A 27436-nucleotide genomic window follows, 5' to 3' on the forward strand; every position below is an offset into this window, starting at 1 on the left:
CAGATTTAAAGTGTTTTCTTAGATTTTTTTTTCACAAAAAACAAAGAGAAAACATAAATCAGACAATCAAATTCAATTTTATTCTTATCTCTTTGTGGTTATATATTCTTGGGACATGGCAGGCAGCATCTATGCAGGCAGCATCTACACAGTAGACGGGATTTACAAAAATTTAAAAAATTGACATACCATATAACATATAACAAATTACGTATAACATAATAAAATTACATTTTTTGGATGGATTTGCAACTTAATAACTCTCACTGCTGTAGAGCTTTGAAGTGCAGACACTTTGCCTGGGCACTGAAAATACCCTAAAGTACATGATGATAATAATAATATCATCAATGGTGATAATCTGAATAATATTAATAATTCTTATTATTAAGGCTTCACTATAATGTTGGGAATTAGTTTATTGTTATTTGGGTTAGGGTTAGGGTTAGTGTTACTGTATCCCTTTTTAAATTTACATTGTGTTAGATATTGTGCAATCAATGTGGAACTAAATTCTTATTTAAGTCCTCCGGCATACCTCATGTACCCAACACGGAATTTTACTTCAATTCCACCAAACTTCTAATCTCAAAATCAATGGGAATAAGAAGAGAGAGGCAGTGAGAACATCATCCAAATGTAGAAGGATCATCGACATGGGTGTGGGGTGCTACAAGCTGGGGACTGATGGTGAGGGTCTGTGATGGCTGGTTTAACACACAAACAACCCTTTGACCCCAGATTTAGCAATGATGATGTGTCAGAGTCACATCATCTGGTATTTCAGAAGAAAGCAAGGGAAAACAAACACATACACGCTGTAAATATCCAACATTGTATCGGATAAGAACGGAATCAGTGAAATACTATCTTGTCTTGATGAGAGACATTTACTGGTTCAGTGTGTAGAATTTAGTGGTGAGGTTGCCTGTGGCAGCTGAATACCCATCACTTCACCCTCCCCTTCCAAACATTAAAGAGAACCTGTGGTAGATTTCAGTCGTCATAACAACTCAAAAGGTGTGTAGTTTGTCCAGTGTGGGCTTCTGTAAAAAGCATGGCTTCCGCTGTAGAGAGGACCATATCCTTATGTAAATATAAAGTATTTAAATATGTTGTTGTACTATGTTATATGTTACTATGTTAAATGTTTTGTTTTTTTTATCTTGTATTGCCCAGGGCTGGCCGTGGCAATGTTGGCACCCTAGGCGAGATTTCAAATTGGCGCCCCCCAACATACACACGCAAACTGTCATGCATCCACAATAACTTTTGGACTCTATACAGATGCACACACAGGCAGACAAAATTGTAAGCTATAAAAAACAATAAAAATATATAACAAAAAATATAAAGAGTCTGAAATCAGCTGTACTGATAGCATATCATGTCATGTCGACAAAAATTAACATTAGTAATGTCCACAATCGGGGTGATTCTGACCTCTATATTGTTCTTTCTTCTCCTCTACTTTGCGGTGCTTTCTGAATTGTGCACCTGATAATTTAATCTTTTTTTGATTCATCTTTGACTCTAACCGCAGTCTGTCAACGCAGCGTGTCTGTTCACACAGGGAGCCATCCAGGAGGCTGTTTTAGATGCTGGCTTGCCTGTCCACGGAGACCCGGATGGTGACATCAGCAAATGTCACTAGGCAGTTTGGCCTAGTAGGTAGAGTGGTCGTTCTTCAACACGAAACGCGGGTTTGAGTCCCAATCCTTCTTATCTTCGTGCCGGCAATATACTGAACTCTGGCAGGATTTCCATCACCTATTAATTGCAAAATATATTACACTATGTACATTTAAATTAATTAAATATAAAAAAAGAAAAATTTAATTAAATTAAATGAATATATATATTTTTTTAAATAATTAAAAAATATAAAAACCTGCGCGCGCAATCCCTGCGCAATGGGCTTCTGCGCAGGATGTGCGCCGCAGTAGGTTTCTGCGCAGGATGTGCGCAGTAGGTATCTGCGCAGGATGTGCGCAATGGGCTTCTGCGCAGGATGTGCGCAGTTTGTTTCTGCGCAGGATGTTTTCACCCTAGGCAACCGCCTATGTCGCCTGTACCAGGAGCCGCCCCTGAGTCAACCTCAGGGATCCCTCTTCTTCCTCATGCTCTGTCATAACAACTCCTGTAGTAAACACTGACTCCTTTTTAAAACACAGAAGAAGAAACACATGGGAAGTTTAAACATAGATGAGTTTAAATCCCAACATATCAGTCTGGCCTCCTCGTGCTGCCGCTGACCAATCAGAGCGCTCGCCTGGTGGACCCCGCCCTCTCTGTAGTGACGGACTCACAGACACGGAAACTGTCCCACGGTGCAGAAATGGCTGCTGAACCCACCGGAGAAACACCCGCTCTGGCTGCCGAGAACCACTCACCCTCCACGGGGACAAGCGAGAGCAATGGCCAGGACCAAGAGAAGGGCCTCAACGAAGCGGAACCAGCGGAACCAAGCGCTCACGTAGAGCTGAAGATGGAGGAGGCGGGCGGGGAGGCCAGCGAGGAGAAGCCCGCTGAAGCTGCGGACAAGGCCCCGAGCGAGGCGGAGGCACACGACGGCACCGGGACGGTCAGCCAGGAGGAGACAGCCGCTCCCGAGGAACCGGAGGCGAAGCCCGAGCCCGAGCAGAGCCCCGGGGAGGGCAACAGCGAGCCCGCCAAAGACAGCGCTATGAAGGAGGCGAAAGAGGAACCGGGGGAGGACAGCCGGTGCTCGGAGGCGGACTGTGAGAAGAGCAAAGCGGGGTGTGAGGACGGGGAGAAAGCGAGCAGCGGAGGCGGGGAGCTGGACGACAAGAGGCGGCCAAGTGTGGAGATCTCCTCCTCGGACGGTGAACCGCTGAGCCGCATGGACTCGGAGGACAGGTGGGTGTGTGAGCAGTGACAGGTCCCGTTGACAGGAGGTGTGTGTGGGCTGTGACCAGAGACTGGCTGTGACAGGTCCACGTTGACCAGGGGGGTGTGCGCATCAGCAGCGAGTCACGGTCCGTACGAGCACAGCAGGACTGTTCATCTTAGAATGTACGGTTTAAATAAGTAAACATCTAAACTGATTTCATACTATGAGGCTGCAAACTAAAACCTAAACCCCTCATCTAATTTCAATTGAATTGTCTGCACATATCTGCACCTCAGCAATGAAGCGCAAACGCCCCCCCCACACACACACACGTGTAAACGCTGCATGCATATGGACATGGAAAGGTTTAAGAAGAATCCACAATACATATCACTAAATCATCTGTACAAAGTTAAACCCATGTCTCTTATGTCATTGAAGTGTCCATTTTCAACAGCCGATGCTGGTCTCCAAAACCACACAAATGTTTTTTTACATACAAATTTACTTTTCTACTCATGTATCGACATTCAAAATACGTGACAGGCCGGAATATCATTGAGTGTAAAACAACCATTCAACATAAAACACAATATACAAAAACACAGTGCAACATAACAAAAATGAAATGCAACACAGAAACATAACTGAGCTATAACGTGTACATGGGTAGCTGCTGTTTTAAGGTGCTGTATGCTCACATGGCTTGAGCACAGTAACAAGTAGTCATGATGGACAGAATCAATAAAAACTAAGAAGAATACAAAAACAATATATGGTAAAGTAAATAGTGATAATTATTAGAGGAGGTCCAGTGGTGAGGTTGATCTCATATATTTATAAATATATTCACGGGCATGTTGCATCAGGTCAAAATGGGGTAAGGTCTTAAAGACAGAAACTTCCCACCTTCAGTAGGAGAATGTGTCAAAATACAAATCAGTCGAGCACACTTATACAAACAATAATATACAAAACACATTTTAGGTGAGGGAGGTCTAGACTTCTAATGGCTGAATTACATGTATTATTCTGCTGATAAAACTGGTCGGACTCTGGAAAATAGGGAATAAATTATTGAACAAGCGATGAGACCATTTCATAGAAGTCCCTTGGTGATTTTAACAGTATCACAAATGAATAATATCGTGCGAAGAGCTCTGAACAAAATGATATAATCGATTTGGTGTCAGTGATGAACGTGGCATGCATGGACAACCAGTTGCCGCCAGAAGCCTTTCACGCATAGCGAGCATGTAATGCGGCAAGTGGTATTTGCACCTGTTCTTCACGGCTGTGTAAAGCCTGATCTGAGAGGATGTTCTCCATGACCCACTCACCCTCTCCTCTCCCTCAGTATCAGCAGCACCCTGATGGAGATGGAGAGCACGGTGTCCAGCGGACGCTCCACTCCTGCTATGATGAACGGACAGATCAGCACCAGCTCCTCCGTGGCTAAGACCGTGGCCTACTCCTGCTGCTGGGACCTCTGTCTGCAGTGCTTCAACTCAAGTCCTGATCTGGCTGAGCACATCAGGGGCATTCATGTGGATGGACAGAGAGGAGGGGTTAGAAGACTTTACATATGATGTTGTATAAGTTTCCTGTTGAGGATTTAGCAAGATAATGTCGTTTTTTACTGTACGCCCACCCCTGCCGCTTGTAGGCAAAATCCAAGAATTTCTCCAGACTCCAGTGAAGGGATGTTAGAGGACTTGACAATGTTACCACTTTACTTGGATTGGCTCCTAAAAAGTATTAACTGTTAAATGTAAACAGTAGCATGGGTGGTATAATAATTCAATCCAAGCTGCCTCCAGTTCCCCAAAAAATATTAAGTTTAAAAATGCAACAACAATGATGTCGGCATGGCCGCTGAGCTGATCTGCTGGGGGGAAAAAATCACTAGATCCACTTGTCATTGCAAAGAGGCCTGTGACATGTGAGCTGGATGGAGCTGGATCTTTGCTAGTTAGTTAGCTAGCAACAAACGCAAAGCATGAACTCAATTATGAGTATTCTGTGTTACAGAACCCACAGAGCCAGTGACGCCTTTAAAACTAAGAATCACTCCCCCTCTGTCCTGCGCTCGCTCTACACGTTAACAATAAACCTCAACACTAATCAGAAGTTATTACGACCTGAACAGTACTGAAGTATATTTTATGATGTTTTGATTTGCTCTACAATTTATGAGATATGTATTTAAAAATGCTTTTCACCTGCTACACACAACACGAGACGTAACAGCCAGGACATCAGGATTTTAGTATACGTAACGATAGGGATTCATGATCTGACACCATCGGTGGTAAATGTTTTATCATATCCCTTATTTAAAAAAACACAAGTTGTTTTTGTTGCCCTCCTAAAATTCTTTATGAGCTACTAAATTTTTGAACTTTGTAGCACATGTGCTTGGGACAAAACTGTCTTTCTGTTTTTCTTTCTGTCTAACAATCCTTCCCCAAGCTGTCTTGACAATTATCCCTTTTTATTCACTGTTATTTCACTGTTTCCAACTGTTCCCTTTAACTTTTCTTCTCCTGCACTGTGTTTTTATTCGTCCCATCACTCTCACTATATAAACCTCCTGTCCCATATTCCTCTCTTTCTGTGTTCCTCAGGTGTTTGTGTGTCTGTGGAAGGGCTGTAAGGTGTATAACACCCCATCCACCAGTCAGAGCTGGCTCCAGAGACACATGTTGACCCACAGCGGAGATAAGCCCTTCAAGGTAAAAACCAATGCCTCAGATAGGATGAACACCTCATGGTGCTGATGATGATGATGATGATGAATGTTATTGTCCGCCTCAGAATTGATACATGTACAAAAAAAATAAAAATGCAAAATTCCAGCATTTGATTAATATTTACTTAAATATTCAAATTGTATTCAACTGCTGAAATATGTTCAAGAGCCCGAGTGTTTAGTGTCGAGGTTGAGCCGTCATCTGAGTTTCCTCTCTAACGCGGTCTGGTAATCTAACACAGGAACAGCAGCTTTGTATGTGTTTAAACAAACTTAGTGAAATAAAACATTTTGTAAGTTACTTGTTTGTTATCATCTTGTCCTACTAAGTGTAACACTGTTGGTTGTGTTCCTCTGCAGTGTGTAGTCGGTGGCTGTACCGCAAGCTTCGCCTCTCAGGGAGGTCTGGCTCGCCATGTGCCGAGTCACTTCAGCCAGCAGAGCTCCTCTAAAATGTCCAGCCAGGCCAAACTCAAAGAGGAGTCCCCGTCAAAGGCTGCACTTAACAAGAGGAAGAAGCTCAAGAACAAACGCAGGTGCTCCCTACGTACGTACCTAACACACACACACACACACATACACACACACACATACATATGCACACATGCACACACTAACCCTCTGTCAAAATGTTTCTCGTCGGAGAGGAAGCACATCACGAGTGTGGCTAGCCTCGGGAAGTTCTGTTAATCGTGAACATCCCTGTTGGACAGGAATACAAGCTGAACACATTTTGATGTATTATATTATTATATATATATTAAGTTGTGCTGAAAAAGTTGTTTTCAGCCTCTAATGACCCACATGTCTTCTAGAGACGAAAAAGGACCACACATACGCACCTGCACGCACACACAGGAACATACAGAAAGATTATGTCAGCATCACAGACTCTAGCCCCATGGTAATGTTCTACATTACGTTTTTTTTTTATGTGATTCTGCTGGTGCCTGTACACAGGTAGATACTGATGTTATCTCATGGTGGCAGTGTTTGCTCAGTAGACCTGTATCTGTCTCTGGATTGTACAGACTCACCATTTTTCTCTCGAACACATCTACATGTCTTAGGGCTGCTCAATTAATCGAAATATAATCGTGATTGTGATTATTGGGTCAAACGATCTCCAAACTACTATAATCGAGGTGAAACGATTATTTGGCATTTTTTTCTAAAGAGACGCGCATTCGCAATTCAGTCCCTCCCCCAAATCATCAACGCGGCCCCGCTGACTGGCACTCTCTCTCAAGCAGCTGTGAAGTGAAGGAGGCGAGTTGTTTGTGTGGGGACCGGAGGTATTTAAAAAAAAGCACGAGTGGAAAATGGCAGAGGGAGGGCAGCTCCGTCTTATCGACAAAAAGTGTAGAAAAAGTTATGTTGTATGGGAACACATCGTGTTCTTCGAATCCGACGAGCAGCAGCACCACACAGTGTAGCGGCTGCGCCGCGCAGCGTCCACTCTACAGCGTGCAGCCGCCGGCTGTTCACATGGGACCCGCACGGGTCAGCTCGCGATTCTCCCCTTTTTGTTGTATGGAACCCGTTCAATGTCGGGGTTCGGGGGTAAATGATGATGGTCCTCATAGCCCCCCCCCCACCCCTCTTTTTCTCTCTCTCTCTCTCTCTCTCTCTGTGTGCTTGTAGTGGGGGGGGCAGATGGGGACATTTAATATTGAGAGGAAATTTCAAAGTTCTTAGTTACAAAGTGCCTCTATGGAGAGTGTTAATGTTGCCATCATTAAGGGTTTGAATAACCAGGCACCGATATCCTGCATGGTTTCACGGAGGAATGAGACACGCAGCCGTAATCGGTGTTTACCGGAACCGGATGTGACTGGTACTTCCGGTTAGTCATTTAAAAAAATAAGGGCACATATTAATAATCGTTTGAATAATCGTGATTTCGTTTTTGTCCAAAATAATCGTGATTATGATTTTTTCCATAATCGAGCAGCCCTAACATGTCTGTTTGTTTTCCTTTGAATTCATATGAAACAAGCAACTAAATCCAATTTTACTAAGTGTTAAGTGCCAAAGTCAAAATCAAAAGAGATGTATTGAAAGTTGCTTCTGTAAAACATGTTTATTAATATATTTGTTATTTTTTTTGGAAGGTGTCGATAGTTATTAAAAGACTCTTTAGTTTACCTTATTTCAGTCCATTAGCTACAAATTGTACATACGGTTATTGTCCGCTGTTTTCCTAACCAAAACATTTTGATTGTTCCCTAGATATCCATTCATTTTCAAAAATACACATTGCAGAGACAGAACAGAAAACAGGGAGAGGTAATGATCCATCCAAGCAACTGTCTTTTTTCTTTTTTTTTTAAGTCTTCTACTGATGCACGTCAATTCAGTCAACAGCAGCTGTTTTGAAAAGTCCTCACAGTGATGCATTCATGGACACACTTAACTTGTAAGAGTTGATAATAGACAGACAAGTTGCCAAAAAAACTAGAACAATAAAACAACTTGATACAGCAGCAATTATGTTTTTATTATATTAATGTAGTATTATATCTCAATTGAAATGCAGACCTTCATCTTTGATTATTTTCGTAACATGGCCAAGATTTTTGATGACGCTCCAAAGTAAACTTCACTTGCTAAAGACCAAACAAAAACACTATGCATATAATTCACATGATGTAGAATCCCAACTTTTGATCAACTGTAACATTTAACAAAGTGCCTTGCATAGGTCTGAATTAATGTTTTTAATAATACCAGCAAATGTCAAGAGGCCTAAGTTTAGTTACCACTGAATATTTACAGTTGGGCAACTACACCATATGAATCTCATTGCTGCTTCTGTCAATGGACTTTCACCTGTTTTTTTCATCAGTTTAAACCCACAGAAAGATCACATTGTTCAGTCATGAGATAACTCTGATGTTGTCATGGCTAAGTTTTAGAAACGCAAAGCATTGGGATTGTTGCAGTTGGAGTCCTGGAGTTATGTTTGATTGACTCTGGTTCATCAGGCTGCCCTCCTTCCCTTCCAGCGAGACACCACGACTTCTTCGATGCTCAGACCATGGATGCTATCCGCCACCGGGCCATCTGTCTCAACCTCGCCACCCACATCGAGAGCGTGGGCAATGGCCACAGTGTGGTCTTCCACAGCACGGTGAGCGATCCCTTTCTATTCTATGTCTTTTTGGGTTTACCAATGGCTACTTTTTTTCAGATTAACCGAATAAATGAGGAAGTATTCAAACCTTTTACTTAACCCCAAGTACAAATACATACGCAAAAATGGATTCAAGTAAAAGTGTTTTCTTATCAGCAAGTGCTGCTGCTGCAGATGTGCTTTGCTCCCGCTGAGGAAGGCGGGGCCTAATGTAACCTGCCTGCTCTGATTGGATCAGTGGAACAATTCCCCTCTTGTTATTGATTACTTTTGGAAATATAAAATCTGTCTGTGTGTATTTATTTATTTGTTTATATATATATATATATGGAAGTTAAAGTGAAAAGAACCTGAAAATACGTCTACTTAAGTAAAGATGCCCAATAGATACACAAATGATTATTATTATATCGGTACGTAAGTAAAGTAACAGTAAATATGCGTTTTGCTTTGTATTGGCAAAATCATAATTTATATTGTTTAATATTCTTCAGTGTAATTTATTATAATCAAAAAAAATTCAGACAAATAGGCTTATTTAAGATTTAGCAAAATATACTTAAAAATGGCCTTTCAATACACATTGGACTATTAAATATACCTTGACATTATGAAGAGCCTGTTAAGAAATTGACAGTCTCGTGTTTCCATGTACACAAAGGGCAAATAAAAGTATCACTGATGAGAACAATGTTCACAGATTATAATCAGTATGTATTCTGAATCCTTTCTCAATTGAACTTTTTCTATTAATGAATTTAGACACTATGTAGTGAATCTCTTTATTATGTTATTTTCCTTTTGGACAGCAGGGGGTGTGAAAGACTCACTGTAAATTCATTTATTTCTCCTCGTGCACTTGAAGTGAACCTTGTGAATCGCCCCGGGGCTTTGACGCTATTTTTCTCTGAATCGAGCTTCACAGGAAACACAATTGGATTGTTTTTGTGTATCTCAGTCCGTTCTGAGCCCTGTGCATTATACATTATTAATGAGTTGTAAAGTACCTTTGCACCTTTCTATCGAGGGCATTCATAAGCACTTCTCACTGACGATGATTCTAATGCGTGGATTCTATATTAACGTTAACTATAAGATAACCTGGATGTTTAAATAACTGCTGTTCCACTAGGGATTACCCCGTCTCTTGTTCATAGCTCTCAAACTGCATTATAGTGTAATTTTTACATATTAAATTTAAACGGAAATAATTGTCATGTACAACCTAATTCCCACTTCCTTTAATTACATAAGACAACATAAGATAATCCTTTATTATTTCAACAATTCAGAAACTTGCTGCGTTACAACAGCAAAGAGGACTGTCAAAAGACAGACGTCAGTAAACGTAAAAATAACATGAAATATAAAAAATGACTAGAATAGGAATAATATTCCAGCTCTCTACAGTGAGAGCAGCTTATATACAGTGAAACAGATTGCACATGAAGTATTGAATTGCACAGACAGAAATAAGTATTGCGCAGTGAAATTAGTTAAACATAGAAAATACTAAACAGTGGTTACAGTTCCACTCACTCTTATGTTCAGATATGTAATCCTAATCTTGTTTGTACCTTTTAACTACTCTTGTCACATATGTTATATTGATTGGTGTTTGCATCTCCTAATCTGAATAACTAATTATCATGGGTTTATTTATTACATATTGTAAGTGTCCTTGGGTGTCTAGAAAGGTGCCCTGAAATAATTAGTTATTATTATTTTTGTGCCATTTGCCTTGTATTGACCTTTTCCCCAGCAGCTATTCTCTCATGTCGCAGTAGTAAAACAATAACAATGGCTCTGTACCACTAATTGACTTCATTATTTATACCTACTGTATGCGTTTCCTGTTGTGACGTTTGAAAAAGGTCTTTCTTTTTTCCTTATGTAGCACTTTACACAGCGAATTAGCCATTTTATGTGTTAACCCCCTCCCCACACCCACAGCTAAGTCCTATATAAATAATACATTAACTGTGCTTTTTTGCATGGTAATGTGGCACGCCATCCCTCGCTAACCTAGCAGAAATAATTGGTGCACTCATGAGCAGAAGAATCTACATTAATAACTGCACATATTCTTGTCCTAAGAGAACAGCGTCCCCTGGAGCACTTAATGTACTGTTTTGCATTGTTATTTTGTACAATCAGAAAAGTTGGAATTATCATCATGATATTAACAAGGATGTAGGTCAAATTTTGTATGTCACAATATGGCAAAGTTATGCAAAATCTCCCAAAAATGAATTAGGGCAAAGAATCGGGTTCCATTGTTCTGAATACATGAGTTCCAACTCTGAAGTTCTTAAATAAAACTTCTTGTTTTTAATTACAATTTGCTTTTTCAGAACAAAAACTTACATATTTTCATTGTATGAATTTTAAGTCAGTAAAGCAATAATTATATTGATATTAAATCCCCAGTAAATTAACCTTACTCACAGTTAGAAAATTGACATCATTTTTGAAAAGCCGCTTTGTTAAACAGCTAATTTAATGCAAGCATGACATTTTTTTTACACGTGAACAGATGTCATGTTTTTCATCTTTTTCCCTTTCAAATCCTTTTCCACTGGAAATAATTGAAGCGTTATGGGAACAGTAGAGTGTTGGATGCAGTTTTACACAAACCCAAGATTAAGGCTTCTGTTCATGTTAAATTTAATTGGAGTGTTAATTAGTGCTATCGTCACTACAGTATTGCTTTGCTCTTAACACAGTCCCTTTCAACTCTGTTCTGTTGCCCCTACAAACCTCAACACTCTCCAGCAGCAAAGAGTTTTAACAGAAAAGCTCAATGAAGAAAAAAAAAAAGTGAAGATAAAGCTTGGGAAGAGGTTAAGAGAGGTAAACTGCATATTTGGACATAGAATGAGGAGGAGGAATAGCCAGCCAGCGGAGAAGGGGGAGAGACAAATGTAGAGAAAATGAGAGAAAGGACGAGGAAAAGTGGCGAAGTAAAGGTCAGAGTCATGGAATCGGAAGGAGATCTGGCCAGTTGAGCGTACATTCTCCCTCGCTCTAATCCCTGGAGGATTGTGGTGGAGAAGGACTGTGGGGCTGCGTCAGACCTCAGGCCCCAGCGGGCCCTCCCAGGCCTGGGGAGATGGAGCAGAGCTGTGGGGGGTTCTGTGGAGTTCGGCCAACAGTCCTGCTGACACGCCAGAGAAACTCAACAATGTTTATGATGGGATGTTTTTGTTGCGTCAATCTGCGTCATCCACTGCTTGACCCCCTGACCCTAGTCAGGCACCCAGTTGTAGCAGTTCTGCCTTCCCCGGCTGCAGCCCAGCCCCTCTCACTGCTTTGTTTTGGAGCCACTCGAATATCCACTGTTAACTCCTTATTTCCTCCTGCTCTCCCTCTCTCCCTCCCTCTCCGTCTCTTACCTCCCTCTCTTGGGTCTAGAGTGGATTAAGATCTGTCCCTTAAAGCACCGACTTCCATCATCAAACCACTAATCACTTCATGCTGCTTTAACACAAGCCCACTTATGATCTCCGGCCTTTACATGGCCCATTCAAGTGTACTCTGGGTTTCTGATTATTAACCTGGTGCGGTGAGGAGCCTGAGGGCCTGAGGGTTTATAACAATGCATTTTTAATTAAAAGGGCAGTAAAGCAGCTGATGGTGTAGTAAGTCTAAGAGACACTTCCTGTTCAGCCCATTGCAGCAAGAACTGGATTCATGCTTTAGCTTGACCACATGGCTATTTGTTTCATCTCCATCATGTGAATTTACGGGACAGATAAATGAGATTAATGCTCTGAAAACAATTTTAAATAAAACTGGCCCAAGAGAAGAGCATGTATAAAAACTATTTTGTTAAAAATGGGGGATGATTTGTTAATAACAAATGTTTGGGATTCTTCATAAGACCAAATAGAAACATGAGTAGAAATTAGGTGAGGGTTTACAATGGCAGGCAGTTTTGAAGACAAGCTTATAAACCATAGTTCAGAATTACCTGCATCTGTATGCATCAATGCTGCTGCACAGTGACAGCATGCTTTTCAAAACGGCAGCCGACAGATCAGTACCATTCTAGCAGTAGGCAAATGTATTTCTTTCGCCATGTATATGTGGTCGCACTGTACCGTCTGGGTGCTCTGGTACACCCTCTAGAGGTATCTAGCACATGCATACTCTACACAAGCATGGTTAAAAATAAAGAATAATCCGAGCCTTAGACAGTATGCTGACACCAGAATCCATGACATTTTACCTACACGTTTGCATTCGTCATTAGAGAATTCAGGCAGACAGCAGGACGCCCCTATGACGTCAATTCACATGTTACACTCTACTCCTTCCTTTCTTTGAGTCACTGAAACCTCCACCATTGTTTCCATTTACAGTCAGACTGTAGCAAACATTTATTTTTATTCGTCATTGAAGGGCTTTTCAATTTCATATAAAAAGTATATCTGTTCAAGCGTGGTCGTTTTTCTCAGGTTCATCACTCGTGCTGCTTCGCCCTCCCCACTTCTTCCCCAGTCCATTCAAAGGAGTTTAATATGTGAACAATATATAACAAACAAGAGACAACAACATAGTGGATTCGCAAACTTGGCTGCAATTTAGAAGGCTTCTCACAGACAAATGTTATGACACGAGCCGGCAAAAACAAAATTCACATCTGCTAACCTAGGCTAAATATTTCTTCCAAAAACGTCATCAGTCTGTAAAGTAATGTGTTTGTTGTGCCATTTGTTTTACTAACTACGTCTTTCAGACAACTGTTTAGCTGGAAGCTTTTCAAAATATTAATAACAATGTCATAAACCCCCTCCAGATTGAAAGCAAAAGTGAGTGTGCCATTTCCTTATTTATTAGCTTGGAGAAAGTATGGAAAGCTAAAATTAATAATCAGATTTTCACGTTGTGCTGGACAGAAGAGACAATCTTGCACAATTTGTCTTATTGGTGTGGTAAATAAAACCAATTTAAGATCCTGTTAATAAGATAATTTGCTCATATTTTCGTTAAAATGTGGAAGGATGGGAGAAGCGATTCTAGGGCTTTGTCTTCGTCTGTGTCTGGTGTCTCAGCGGAGCCTCCTCCCTTCTGTCCTCAAACCAGTTTCCATCATTGCCGCAGCCAGTCCCTGGAGTCATAAAAATAATTTCAGATATTCCTGTGCGTAAGAGAAGTTCTTCACATGTGAACTCATTCACTATCCTAAAAATAGACTTTCCTGACAAAAAAGAGCCAATTGACGCAAGAGGTTATATCTGTGGCTATTTTTGACACCACTGGTTATTTTTCTAGCTTTTCTTTTCCCTACTGACAATATTTGTGTGGATTCCAGGCCAGTTTTACTATAAACCAACGCAGCATGATAGATAGAATGTTATACATAAAAAGCACCAAATATTTAGGAAATCTGCCATTGTCCCTAGTGTATTTTCACAAGAAGAAAAGCTGTGACGTTTTAGGTTGCGTTGGCAGATTAAGACATGCGAGTAAAAGCAGGTGACCGAACACAAGACAAATATTGAACACATTCAATATTAGCACCATAAACATTAGAAAGTTGGTGCTACATTCAGTCATATTTACTCCTGTTAACAGCGTTAAAGCATCTGGTGCTAACACCAAGAGATGGGACTTGTTTATACCACATTTTTTATCTTCTTGGCTCTCTACAATCCCAGCTGGGTTGAGCAGTCCTTACTTTGGTCCAAATACTTTGGGCATATCAAACATTTGTCTGAACTTGAATTCCTTGGTCTTACAGTATGTTGCATGGGAATATGGGATAGCTCCCGTTGAAAATAGAAATCTCACTGAGCTCTTGCATGCATTATTAAGATCGTTCCCATTGCTTATTAGTGTAATGATCAGCCACTATATCACTTGGTGAGATGTCTGAAGCATGTAGCTAATTATTAGTCAGAACTGGGGCCAGGGTGGGGGCATGTCTTTGAAGCTGATTCTCTACAGAAAAATGAGACTGCAATATGAGCCGAACCCAACACTTTCATTCAAATCGGGTGCTTGTAAAATTACATATTGGCTTGAAATAAGAAAAATATATAGATTGAATCATACGTTTTTTGTATATATTTGGTGGTAACCTTTCATTGGTGATGCTGGTTATGGTCTGGCTATTGGGGTGTTCATATGTCAAATCACAGCAGTGCAGCAGAGACAAATTGACTGACTGAGTGAAATAACAGTGAGGGGGCAGGAGTAGTCGTTTTCTTGGTGTCCTCGTTTTTGTGTCTTTCATAACTCGTCTTGAGTTTGTGCTTGATTGTCTGTATGCAGGTGTTGGCCAGAAGGAAAGAGGGGTCTGGCAAAGTGAAGGTTCTCCTGCACTGGACACCTGAGGACATGTGAGTAAATCTACTCCTATTCTATACATCATCTGCTTGAACCCTTCCCTCAACTAATATATGCTTTGATGATTGTGAGGCTTTTTGCTGCTACTTTACCAAGTCACTCCACAAGGTGGTGGGACCGGGCCCGGCACAACGAGTTTGACTTTGCTTCTCACACACCTTGAGCATCATGGGATGGATGATGAAAGATCTTCTGGTCTTGTTGATCTTGTTCCTGTTAAGCTCACGTCTCACCTGGCTGGTTGTGATAATGAGGCTGGTTAGGGATGAGATGAGGTTGGGACTATCTCTTACTTTGGGCAGTCATGCCATTGTTCATTTGGGTGTAAGTGTACAGAGTTGGAATTGAGGAGGAGGGACAAGGATCAGAGGATAGAAGACAATCAGGGGATGGAGGGAGTCGGGACAAGAGATCAGAGACTGTGGTATATTGCTGTAGAAAACACCCCTCATTAGCCAGCTTTGCTTGTTGAGTCTTTTTACACAGATGTTACACAGATTCAGACTAATTGATCTATATGCCTATGATCTATATGTCTCCGCCACCAGTATATTTCTGGAACAAAGACACCCCAATCCATTTTCATGCCTTCTATGCAGAACAGTGAGGCATCAGAAGGGCAGCCTAGAATATGCTGTTACAAAAAAGATGGAGAGGAATGGAAGAGAGATGAGGGGTGTGAAGGGGAAGGAGGGTTTTGCAAGGTGGTGGTGATGTCCAGCGGCTCAGGAATGTTATCTGTTGGTGGTAGGAGAAGGGCGGGGCCTGCCGTGGAGGCTGGCGGTATTGCCTGTGCCTATCATACAAACATTTCCTTTTCGAGCTGCAGGGGTGCCTGCATGTACAAGTGCACATCAACAATGTATGTTTATCTGTCAGATAGTTTTATGATTCTCCTTTCCATTCAGTAGTGCAGTCAACATGGTGGTCTTCGTTCATGTCAGGGTTTGCGATAAATCTTCCCATCTTCCTCTATTCGCTGAGCCAGTAGCCTACTTGTCATGGAGAACTCGCAATGTGGGAGCTTAAAGCCCTGGAGCTCTTCCTTAAATGGAGCTAAGAGGAATTACCCATGTTGGTATTCTCACTGAGTGTAATGTTACATTTATTCATTTCTGAAGCACTGATGATGTGAGGACTGGCCATTGGCCGTTAAAAAATGGTTGGTTCTGTACCATCTACTTGGCTTTATCTAGGTCTACACCAAATTTCCCCTTGGTTCAGTTTTTTTTGTTGCACAGAGATAAATCAAAACCAACCAAAATCCATCTATGAGAACAGCATGAGAATGTTCAGTCTACACATTAGTCACTTATGTCCAGGACAGGAACAATAAGGTGAATATAGGAAAAAGGTTCCTCATTGCTAGTCCAAGTAACATCTCCATTCATTATCTAGTTAGCTATGCAAGCTGCCAAAGCTTGTCTGCTCTACTTGTAGTCGGGTAAGATTGAGGTTGGATCATGTTCCCACCACAAACGACTGCTTCGGAGTTTGTTTGGGACCCTAACGAGACCACCTCTTCTTAAGTTGCTTAATGTGGTTGTTTTGGTCTACACCTTTTAGAGTTTGACCCTTTCCTTTTGCCCAAACAAACTGCCCAAACGGGTCTGCCTAAACGGGACTAAAAAGTGCAGGTGTGAAAACTTCCTATGATAAACCTTGAATAGTTCCCCTGAAGTAGTTCAACATCCAAAATTACTCATGGCTGATTTACTGTCTTCCTTTTTTCATGGTTTAGGTTATAAATGTCCATCATAGTAACCATTTTGTGTAACCTCTGAATGCACTTTCGTAACAACAATAATCATGCTCAGCTCAGCCATGTTGGGCATTAGCTCACAGTCCTTACCAGCCTCACCAGCTTCAGCCTACTATTGGTCAATCTCTGCACCACTTTTGCCCCACCTCATTTAAGCAATTTTGCAGAAGGACTGGACGTTTGGACACTGTGTTCAAAATGAAATGGGTCTCTCTCACAGAGTATAGTTCACAGAATGCTGTGATTTTCAGCGGGGCTCTTGTTCAAGGAATCTCCTACAAAACTGCCAACACTCCCATTAAAGAGTTGACATGGCCTCTGAAGATAATCAGAGAGAGGAAAGAGGAAGAATGAAATTGAAGAAGACTAGGGTCAAGGGACAGGTAGGAGATAAAAAGTAGGATCAGTGCGGGGCGGGGTTCAAAGGAGACAATGAAGAGGCTGAAAAACAAAAAGATTTTGTGAGTGCAAAGTTGGCACTGGGCAAAGAACGTGGATGATGCATCATGAAGTACATTGCAGCTGACAGCCTCGGATGAACACACTGTAGCTAAACCCTTGTACTCTCATCCCTCTGCCTCAGCCTCCCATTTTCCCTTCTTTCCTTTTCCCCGCTCTGATCCACCTCTGCAATCTCCTTCTCACCCCGCAGTGGGAGTTTAATCTTGTGCATTGAGAAATAATGAGGTGAAGGGAGCGGAAGAGAAAGATGAAGTTTGGTGATCAGGAAAGACTCGTCAGATTAATTCCAAACAGAGAGACATAGATGGAGATTGATACTGAGACTCAAAGGCAGGATGGATGAGGGAACGCACTGCAGAGACAGAGAATGGAGGAAAGTGAGAAATGGGAGTGGGAACAAAATGGTTGTGGGAGAGAGTAATGTGACGGAGAGGCAGAATGAAACCAGAGAGAACAAATGATGGGGAGAGATTTAAACAGAAAGATAGAAAATGAGAGTGAGATGGCTTTTGGCTTGGGCCATGCAGGAGAAATCAGTGATGCTGCTGAGTGATACATTTGCACCGCAGTTAGCGAGTGCTTTATTAATGAGTGTGTTCATTAATACCCACAAACAATCGATACAGGGGTGGTGAAGAAAATGCATGCCCGATGCATAGTGGTGGTGCAGTCTTCATAATAACAACAGTTTCATGCTTGGGACATACAACATAGATGGCCTTTGTGCTAATGTCCCACGCTTAAGAGAAGAACACTGGAAATTGGGTTCATCTCTCTGATTTCCGGTCATTCTGGTCACACAAAATAAATTTCAACACTGTTCAGGTCCTACTTACTTCTGATTAGTGTCGGTGTATATTATTAAAGTGTAAAGTGAGCGCAGGTCAGCAGGAGATTGGAGGGAGGACACGCAGACAAGAGACCCTTTCATGTGCGTCTGTCCTGATCCTGAAGCAGTGGTTATAATTTTGCAGTGGCAGGATATCGCTGAAACAATGAACATGGCGGCAAACTTGAATCAATTATGCATCTAAGAATCAAGAAATTTCCCTACCTCTAGTTCTGACATACATCCCCTCATACAGTTCAGTACACGTTTGAAAGCAGCTTTACATAATATTTTGGCAAGTGGAGAAGTAGAAACCTCGATGGGCTTTCTGTGTTGTGCTTCACTACCTAAGCTACGATTTAGGGTTTAGCAAATAATTGTGAAATATTTTTAAAATTGGCCATTTTAGAGTGAGTGTTGATTTGTGCTGGATTTAACATCACAGTTCAAATGTATTCTTTGACTCACTGTCATGTCTTAGTATTAGACAAAAATCTTATGGGCATTTTTCAGCCATCATGTGTGTGACCCTCAACAGCAAACTACATCAAGTTCTGAACTATGTGTATGTTTCCCAGTCACTGAGTCAATGATTAGCCTCGTAAATGTGGGAAGTCATGTTTATTAATGCAGGAGCAAACCATTCACTTTATGACTGACACTCATTAACTTCATTTGGATTAATACGTAACTGATTAACATGAACCCTTCTGAACATGAACCACCCAGCTCACTGAGGACAAAGAGAAGGGTGTGTGGGCTGAGAAAGAGGGAGAGAGAGCACTATAATTGCCGTCTAATCTTTGATGGATGTGTGAATGGATTCCCCTGTATGCTGCTGAATGCTTTGGAATAATTAGACTACACAGACTGTGACGGGGAACGCCATGGGCCACTGGCATCCTAGCTCATCAATGTGGACAAACTATAGTGCTTATAATGCACAAGATAGGTTTGTCTCTTAAACCTTTGTTAACTTGTTTGTAATTTGTTTTCATTGTGTTGTTTATCTTCAGGCAGGTACCAAAGGGTACAATAATCACAAGCTAGTAGGGCTCCCCTTAATCGTTTTTTCTCGAGATTTATTACACAATTCCTGGTATAATATTAAAATATGTATTTTGCTAACAAGAAAAATATTTACTTTAAAAACCTGCCTTTTGGTTTTATGCCCTTGCCAACCAGTGAATTTCAACGAAATATGGTTGATTACCTGCTACTCTTGAGAATTGAAGTTGACATTTGATCTTTTTGATATAAAATGCCATTATTTTACTCTTAGACATTGGTGTTAAATTGTTTAATAATTGGCATATGAATTCTTGATTAGGATAAAAAAGTTTTGTGAGGTCACTGTAACCAGATTATCAGTTCATCCTTGATTCCAAGTGAACGTTTGTGCAGATGTAATGAAATTCCCTCTCGTCATTCCTGATTTATCACAACCACAAGAATCGGACAGAGGTTAGGTCACAGTGAACTTGACCTTTGTCAAGGCCATTTTCTTGTACACTGAAGACATCTAGGATGGAGTGAGATTTTATTTGAGAATTTCAGCCTTTAGTTCCTGGCACCATTTGTCAACTAACCCTTTAAAATTGAATCAACATGAAGAGCAGAATGCTGTGAATGATGTGAAAAAAGCAAACCAGAGACAGGCTGAGAAAAAGAAGCATTGCGCATTGCCAAATTTGTTTTGATTTGTTTCTCACTCATATGTATAAATTGTGTTAGCTCCCTGACTCCTACTAAGAAATGTAATCTTTGGAACTTTGTCACGTCAAGTTGGAAACACTCATTCAGTTTTCAGAATAAGAGCAAAAATCAAGGATGTCTAAAATCACTAATGATCCATAAATGACAATCCATTCGAGGTGTGAAAGTGATGATTCCCTTTCTTTATGCGTATCTCTGATCATTGAGCAACAGCCGTACATCAATGGCTGATCGTGCTTTGAGTGAGCGGCCAGTGAATATGGGTGACTTGGTCGCTGGCCTAATTTCTGCCTGTTTAATTGTATTATGGCTGTGATATTTGGAAAGTAGTCTGTCATTTTTTCCTCAGCATAAAGATACGGATCTGGTCTAAAGAAAGAAGAATAAAAGGAAGACGGAAAAGCTACAAGCAAACGTTTAAATGCTGCTGTTTATAAATGTGATTTAAAACAACAGAGGAACTGCTACTTTGATCTAATAGTAATAAAACCTCCTCAGCATCAAATGATCATACATGGGAAAAACAGTCACATAAAAATAGATCACACATTTCCTGCAACACGATTGGTTGGTAGAGGCATAAAACCATGAAGCAGCCATACAAGTTTATAGACTTTTTCCCAGTTTAAACCTGTTCCTTTGTTAATTTATCAATCATCTCTTGTTAATTGTGAAAAAATAAATCATACTCTCAAAAAACGTATTCTGTTTCAGATATTATCAACTATTTGATGACCCATCTGCACTTGAGGGTATATACTACTTTTAGGTCCAATCATAATGCATCATATTATGACCTCGCTCTGCCAGTCAAGACCAGTGTACCTTTCATCGGTTAAATCCTGCAGGCGTATACAAAGGTGGCCGCGACAAGTCCTCAACAACCGAGAGCAGACTGCTGTCATGACTTTCGGGGGTAAAAATATGTGTCATATACAATATGTCAGTTTTTATGTTACTTCGTGTTATTCAACTTTTAAAGTGCCCCCTAGCTTTCTGAGCTTTAAACAATATTTTTAGTATGCTGAAAGAAAGCCATTAGTGAGTGTAATAGCAGTAACTGATTGTAGTAAAGTTGCGCCGTCCCTCTGTTTATGACGAGGGATTTTTGAGGCTGCAGTGACCTTTGCAGTCCCTGGAGCAGCTCTCTGAGCCGGCTGTCCTGTACCTTGCAGAATGATGCACTTCATTAGGAAATTGAGCTCCTCCAGTCACTCTGCCTCAGTTCCATGTAAAGCCATTTAACAAGTCAGTGCTTTAATATGCCCCCAGCTGACTCTTAATGAACGTATTGCTCCTGTCACCACTGTGAGTGTCCAGGTCTGAAGAAATCCCAGTAGCTCTCCCACACTGCTACTCATACAAACATGTCTGGCTCATACAAAAGAAAAGCAAACAGTGTCATCTGTAAAATCAAATAAATCCATTTGTCTTTATTTGGCTCAGTGTGACTTTGGCTTTGAGGGGACATCTGTTTGGTAGTGATGTGGTGTTTGTGTGCGTGACACATGCGTGACAGGCTGCCCCCCCCTCCCTCTGTGCAGCGGTCCTGTGTGCCTCCCATATATCAGAATATAATAACTCATCAGCACCACAGCACACTCGCTCTGACATGTTTATGGTGACTCTGGAGTGGAATGTGCGCATAACTGTGCACACACACAAACACACATGGGTGTTTACTGCATATTTAACACTCTGCAGGTCCTCCTCTGTTATTTGAGGTTTGCTTTTCACAAGGGCACTAACTCAAGACTAACCCAAACTTTAAGGCCACTTTGTAGGGGACTGTTTCTTGTCTTGTCCCTGCCTCTCCTCAGCGTCTTCTTTCAGCTCTCACCACCATTAAAGGGGATGCAAACACTTTAGCTACGCACTGCTGAGTAAAACAGGAACTTTTCTATGCTTTACCAAATTTAGGACAATTTCTTATGTATAAGGCTACAACAATTAATTGGTTAAAACGATTAAATTATAACTAGATATCAAGAATAGATTCATCATTGATTAGATGGGTCTATGTTTTTTTGCATAGCACACACTGGCAATGTCTCCTGAGGTGGGGGCGTTCAGCCAACCAATGCTGGGCCTCGTGTATCTCATGTGGCTGCTCCTCTGGGGTAATCGTTTGAAACATTGCAGAGGGAAACACTACAAACGATACAGCGGAGACAAGTGTACAGACCTAGTTTTCAAAAGTGTAGGAACATTTTACATGAAAGCCTTCAAAGAAGACCATTAATTGCAAAAAGTGCAAAGCTGATATTGTGTGGCACAGCTGCACAACTAAGCTATCATAACCTTCATAGGCCTACTAACTAAAGTTTCATGAATTCATTTTTTTATAAAAAAAATTTTTTTAAATTAGAATGCAAATTATGCAAGAAGAGAGTTAATTCTGGACCTCCGCAACTTAAAGACGCAAAATTATGCAGGACCGACTGCGACCTGCTTAATCATCTGGGGGGAATCTCTGAGGGGCCTTATATTTTAAATTGTATTATTAATTTTATTTCGAAACACTGACGTGACAAATGTAGTGTTTATAGCTTATATACAATGAATGTGATTTTTATGACCATATTTTTTGTGAATGTGTTAATTCAAAGTGCACAGACAGAAGTCCACCTTCTAATGAACATCTAATCAAACCTGGGCCCAACAGTGATGTGTGGAAACCTGAAGGGTTATGTTAAATGCAACATTTTGGTAGATGAAAAGAATGCCGCAGTGGTTTTCATAACTTTTTAGTATTGACCAAATTGTCCCTTGTGGCTAACCCCACTCTCCCAGCACTTAAACATGCCATAAAAGGATTTTAATCCACTGTGTGAGTGTTTCCCCTCCCACTCGTCTCCCCCCATATCTCCTTTCCTGTCCTTCACTTGTCCGCTTTCTATTACTTCCCCTCTTTTGTTCTCCATCGTTACCTGCACCCAGTTACCCAGTTGCTCTGAATGTGCTGCACATGAGGCACTACCTGCAGACGCTCTACTTAATGGGCTGACTAGGCATGTGAATGAGGGATTTTGGCTCGGTGTCTGCCTGCTTGCCCAACTGCTGCTTGCAGTGTGTGTAAGTGTAAGTGTGCGTATGTGTCTGCATCTCTTGGGGCTCCTGTGATGACGCACATGGTGACGGGGGGAATGCTGGGGGTGGAGACAGGGGAGGCTGGAGGAGGGAGGGGAGGTGCACTCAGCTTGCAAAGCTCTTTGTTTCTTTCTACTGCACCTTGACTTACCACGCCAGTGCTCGCACGCTCCCTCTCTCACAGGGGATCACACTGCTGTGGGGTACAGTAAAATGCAGCTGAGCGGTACAGTTCATCACATGCACGTGTGGCTGTGTTGGTGTGTCACTCTAAAGCTATCACCTCTCTGTCCTTAAAGAGGGGGAAACAATCAGGTTGTTCTGATTTGAATGTGCCCTGTATCCATATTTTAACCCGTTTTCATATTAGATCACATTAAATGCAGTCCAAAATAGTCTCACATACATGTTCACGTACACACAGTTTTTCACATGTCCCACTTTTGATATCTACTGTAAGTACACAGTAGTTAACCATGGAGGTGATGTGTTGCAGCTACTGGATAACCGACATCACAGGAGGGTACAAAGCTTTGTCCTTTGTTTGTGTGTCTGTGAAGGTCTTTGTAAGTTCCATATCATTGGTCAAGGCCATGTTACCTATGGAAATGTACTCGGTGTTCAGAGGAAGGTGTGAACATGTGCCCTGGACTCAGTGAGACTCTTTGTCCATCGCTCTTGTTCGAGCTTCCACCCTGACCCTTCTCTGTGTGTGATGTCCTGCAGACTACCTGACGTGTGGGTGAATGAAACGGAGCGATGTCAGCTGAAGACCAAAGTGGTGCACTTATCCCAGTTACCGCAGGACACAGCCATGCTGCTGGACCCAAACATCTATAGGTGAGTGTGTAGTGGTGTTTGTTGTGCAGACACACAACCCCACACTGCTGTAAATTAATTTAGTCTCAGCCAAACACAGTGTAAAAATTATTATTATGAAAAATTAGACTGCAACGAAAGAAAGAAGCTTTTGCCTCTTTGTGTGAGAGAGAATGTGGATGTCTGTAAGTGTGTGAGCCTGTTTTTGTGTGTATGGCAACACCTCCCTCCACCAGGTGGCACCAGAGCAATCTGGTGAAATACAAGTGCAGATTTAGTGTTGTTAAGTGTTGTTTTTTTTGTCTGTGTACGAGGAGGCAAACATCCCAACTGTACAATCTGATAAAGGATGTTAATGTTTTGCCAGTAGCCAGATCTTGTGGCTGTTTTGATTTGTCAGAAATAACAAACAATCATAATAAAGAGGCCTAGTTATTGAAGTATTAAAGACTGTTTCACTTGAAAAAGACTGAAATTACAGTTCACCAGTGTAAATTTGATTAAAAGCATCAAATTCCGCCCAACATCATCTTAGATATTATTTAAAAAGGTCTGCGATTCTGCAAGAATTAGTACACTTACCACGAAGAAGACAAAACAAGGTTAGCTTTATGGTAGACCATAAAAGGGTGAAAATGAATCCTGAAAGAAGAACAATGTGCCTAAAATAACAGAGCGGTCATCTTACCAGAGATAGATGGCACAAGACACTGCTGATCAGCACCTTGGCTGACTGATTTTAATTAGACCTGAAGGCTTAGTAACTTTGAGGGCTGCTGCTGGACTCTGGTTTCATAGTTGAATATAACCATCAGCACTCAGCGGATTTACGTAAAGGTTGTCCTAATGTGTGAAATCCCTAAACAAATGAAGAGGCTGGTGCCTGGGACAGCAAATACAGCCAATCAGCTCTGTCCCAGGATCACATTGGATAACAGATATCATACATAAGCTGCTTTCAGACCTGCACAGAACTCTGCAGGTCCCCGTATTGTCTCCGGAGGAGTTGCATGTTTGAACCCAGGTGTCTGAAATAGAGGCTCCGGATTACCAATTGACTTTCTCCCCCTAACCTCCTAGTGTAAAGTCCGTAGAAATTCAAAAGAATTTGATGTGAGTCCACAGCAGGGGATCCCCCGCTGGATTCACCGCAAGTGAGTGGGGGGTTGATGAAGCTTGTAACACGCGACAGACGCTAAAACGAAAAAATATATAATAATTGAAAGGAAACATATCTCCCAATGAAAAAGCAGTGACACATACATTAAAGACACCGCCAAAAATGTCGAGGTGTAGTAATAAGAGCTTTGTGTTGTAAAGAAAATCATGTGATCTCCGCAGTAGAGTTAATACGTCACTTCCTGCCTCTCTCTGCTCCTCCCCTTGCCTGAACGTTGTGGAGGATTTAATGCTGTTTGTGTCTGTGCAGAGAATCTCCTGCTGTTGTAATGTGTGAAAAACACACTCTGATTAAACTCTTGACCCACTTCTCCGGATTCAACATGTCTGAAAAGTTTTTTTTAGAGATGCTCTCTCTCACACTTTTTCTCTGTTTTCAGAGCACTTCCTCAAAAGCGGCTGAAGTGCAGGTAAGCTGAAGCAAATACAAATACTTTTAAATCTTTAACAGTATTGATTTACTCTTAAATATTTGTTTACATCTATATATTCAACACACACAGAACCAAAGTGTGATTTTAACTTAATATAATGAACAACATTTAGAATCATATTAATCAATGACAATAAGTGAGGAGTGATTTGACCTGGTTATTGATGCAAACACATTCAACAACAAAAGCACAAAACAGAAATTAAAGTAGATGCTGAACAAGACACAGAAACCAACTGTCTTGTTCAGACGAGTCATACTGTACTATTACAACTATATATACGTATTATATATACAACTACTTTTACATATTATATATGTATATGTAGTTGTATATAAGACTAAAATAAATGTTAAATAAGTATACATTTGAGAAAAAAATAAGTATGCATGAAGTATGTGTATTGAAATATAAGTCATCATAACGACTATTGTATATGAACTAAGGAAATGGACATCTGTTCCTTCAGATACCTTATTATTTGAAGAAGGGCCGTACTGACAGGAGTTTGCAGCAGTGAAGTCAGATGTACAGGAAGACGAGGCTGGTGCATAAACAAAGAAGCATTAATGTGACAACATCAGTGCATCCATGCACATCGCTTGAAGATGACAGTGGTGTTTTAATGTGTATCCACACAACACAGCTGCCGCCTCCTTCTTGTTTGTTAACCCGACTGTGAAAGCCACACGTCTCTGCTGTAGTAACACACATTTACATTTTCAATATTCCTTCGCTGTAACGTATATCAAACTCTGCTGATGCATTGATGATATGGTAATGTTGCACGTCTGCAGAATTACCCGTGGCCCCGGCTCTCCTGTGGTGAAACATTAACGCAGCAGATTACTTGTCGCCCACAGTTTCACCGCTGCTGTTTACTGTAAAGCCAGCAAAGTGAGAAAGGAGCTGATCCGAAGCCACGACCCTTGGCATTTCATAGTCTCACTCCAACATGAGGCCCATTTTTTGCCACTGTTCGTTATTTCCTCGATTGACCTCAGTAGTTCAAGCGCGTAAAAGCTGTAAAATACACAGTGTAACGTGTCTGCAAATGAAATCAGCTCAATGTGGATAAAACCGATTTTTCATACTGTAATCTCTCCGCTGAACAACTCATTCTCTCCCTCTCTTTCTTTCTCTCCTGTCTTTGTGCTCAGCCTGTGAGGAGGCTCCCGTGGACTCGATACTTAAGGGGAAATCCTTGTGCATAGGACATTTATCTGAAAGGGACGGGACACTCTTCATCTGTCTCTGCTGAACGGGGGAAGTGAAGAGGCGATAAAAGGGAGTTCTCCTTTATTTTATATTTTGTGTACATGAAACAATGGTTGTAGCCAAGTGTGGTGGTAAAATGAGACTAAAAATTTTTTTAAAGAAACCTTTGTGTTCACCAAAAACTTAAATGAATGTTTTTAAAAAGCACCAAGCTGAACATATTCTTCATACCCAATGGTGTTAAAAGCAGTTTTGTGTACGTTTGTCAGAAGATGCAGCATCTTTTATAACTGTTTTGTGCAAAATATTTATGCAGATTTGTAACTTATTTTTATACCATGTACTGTGGCTTTTTGTGAAGGTTTTGAATAGAACCGTATTTACTGTGATAATCTATGTTAACTATCACTTATTGGGATATTTGAACATTTCTAGTTGTAATTATGTTGTACATAACAAAAGTCTTAACAGATGATCCTATTTATACTTCCTGAATGCAGTACTGTTAGCTGTGTGTAGGACAGCGAGGTGTGACACTGTGTCACATCATGTCAGACTTTGTATTCAATGCATTGCAAAATGTTACAGAAGCAATAACTCTGTAGTAGCTCTTAAGCCAGTATGTAGAGTACTGCATAATATGACTCTGACATGTTAGCACACACTTCATGTGTAAATCACACCAGTTATCAATTCAAACAGGAACTTTGCATATCATAGTCCGTATGATACATTTACATCACCGCCATTTACAATTATTGATATGAAGTTGTGTTTTCTACTGTGTTTGGAAATTGAACATGTCTTTTTAATAAAATGGCGGAATCAACA

General features: G+C 41.0%; 1 protein-coding gene and 1 long non-coding RNA gene across 3 annotated transcripts; one reads left to right on the forward strand and one right to left on the reverse strand.

Annotated features, from left to right (window-relative positions):
* Positions 1–58: 58 nt before the first annotated feature.
* On the reverse strand, positions 59–2872 carry LOC133009408 (uncharacterized). The gene is made up of 2 exons (XR_009680537.1): positions 1892–2872; positions 59–1770 (listed from the first exon to the last, which is right to left on the reverse strand). It is a non-coding gene; the product is annotated as an uncharacterized LOC133009408 (long non-coding RNA).
* LOC133009407 (zinc finger protein aebp2-like) lies at positions 2326–27436 on the forward strand. Of its 2 annotated transcripts, XM_061076908.1 has the most exons (10): positions 2326–2880; positions 4212–4422; positions 5482–5589; positions 5967–6153; positions 7839–7895; positions 8615–8739; positions 15022–15089; positions 23682–23795; positions 25334–25363; positions 26548–27436. In XM_061076908.1, exons 1-10 carry the CDS (start codon positions 2339–2341, stop codon positions 26552–26554), a joined length of 1449 nt encoding a protein of 482 aa, XP_060932891.1. In that variant the 5' UTR covers positions 2326–2338; the 3' UTR covers positions 26555–27436. The 2 variants fall into 2 exon arrangements, with proteins under 2 accessions (XP_060932891.1, XP_060932893.1); XM_061076910.1 differs by lacking the exon at positions 7839–7895.

The sequence above is a fragment of the Limanda limanda genome, chromosome 8 (assembly GCF_963576545.1).
Source record: "Limanda limanda chromosome 8, fLimLim1.1, whole genome shotgun sequence".
Classification (NCBI taxonomy): Eukaryota; Metazoa; Chordata; class Actinopteri; order Pleuronectiformes; family Pleuronectidae; genus Limanda; species Limanda limanda.

Coding starts and splice junctions, on each gene's coding strand:
- LOC133009407 (XM_061076908.1), top strand. CDS start 2,339: ATGGCTGCTGAACCCACCGGAGAAACACCCGCTCTGGCTGCCGAGAAC. Junction 4,423..5,481: donor TGGATGGACAGAGAGGAGGG/GTTAGAAGACTT, acceptor TGTGTTCCTCAG/GTGTTTGTGTGTCTGTGGAA. Junction 5,590..5,966: donor GCGGAGATAAGCCCTTCAAG/GTAAAAACCAAT, acceptor GTTCCTCTGCAG/TGTGTAGTCGGTGGCTGTAC.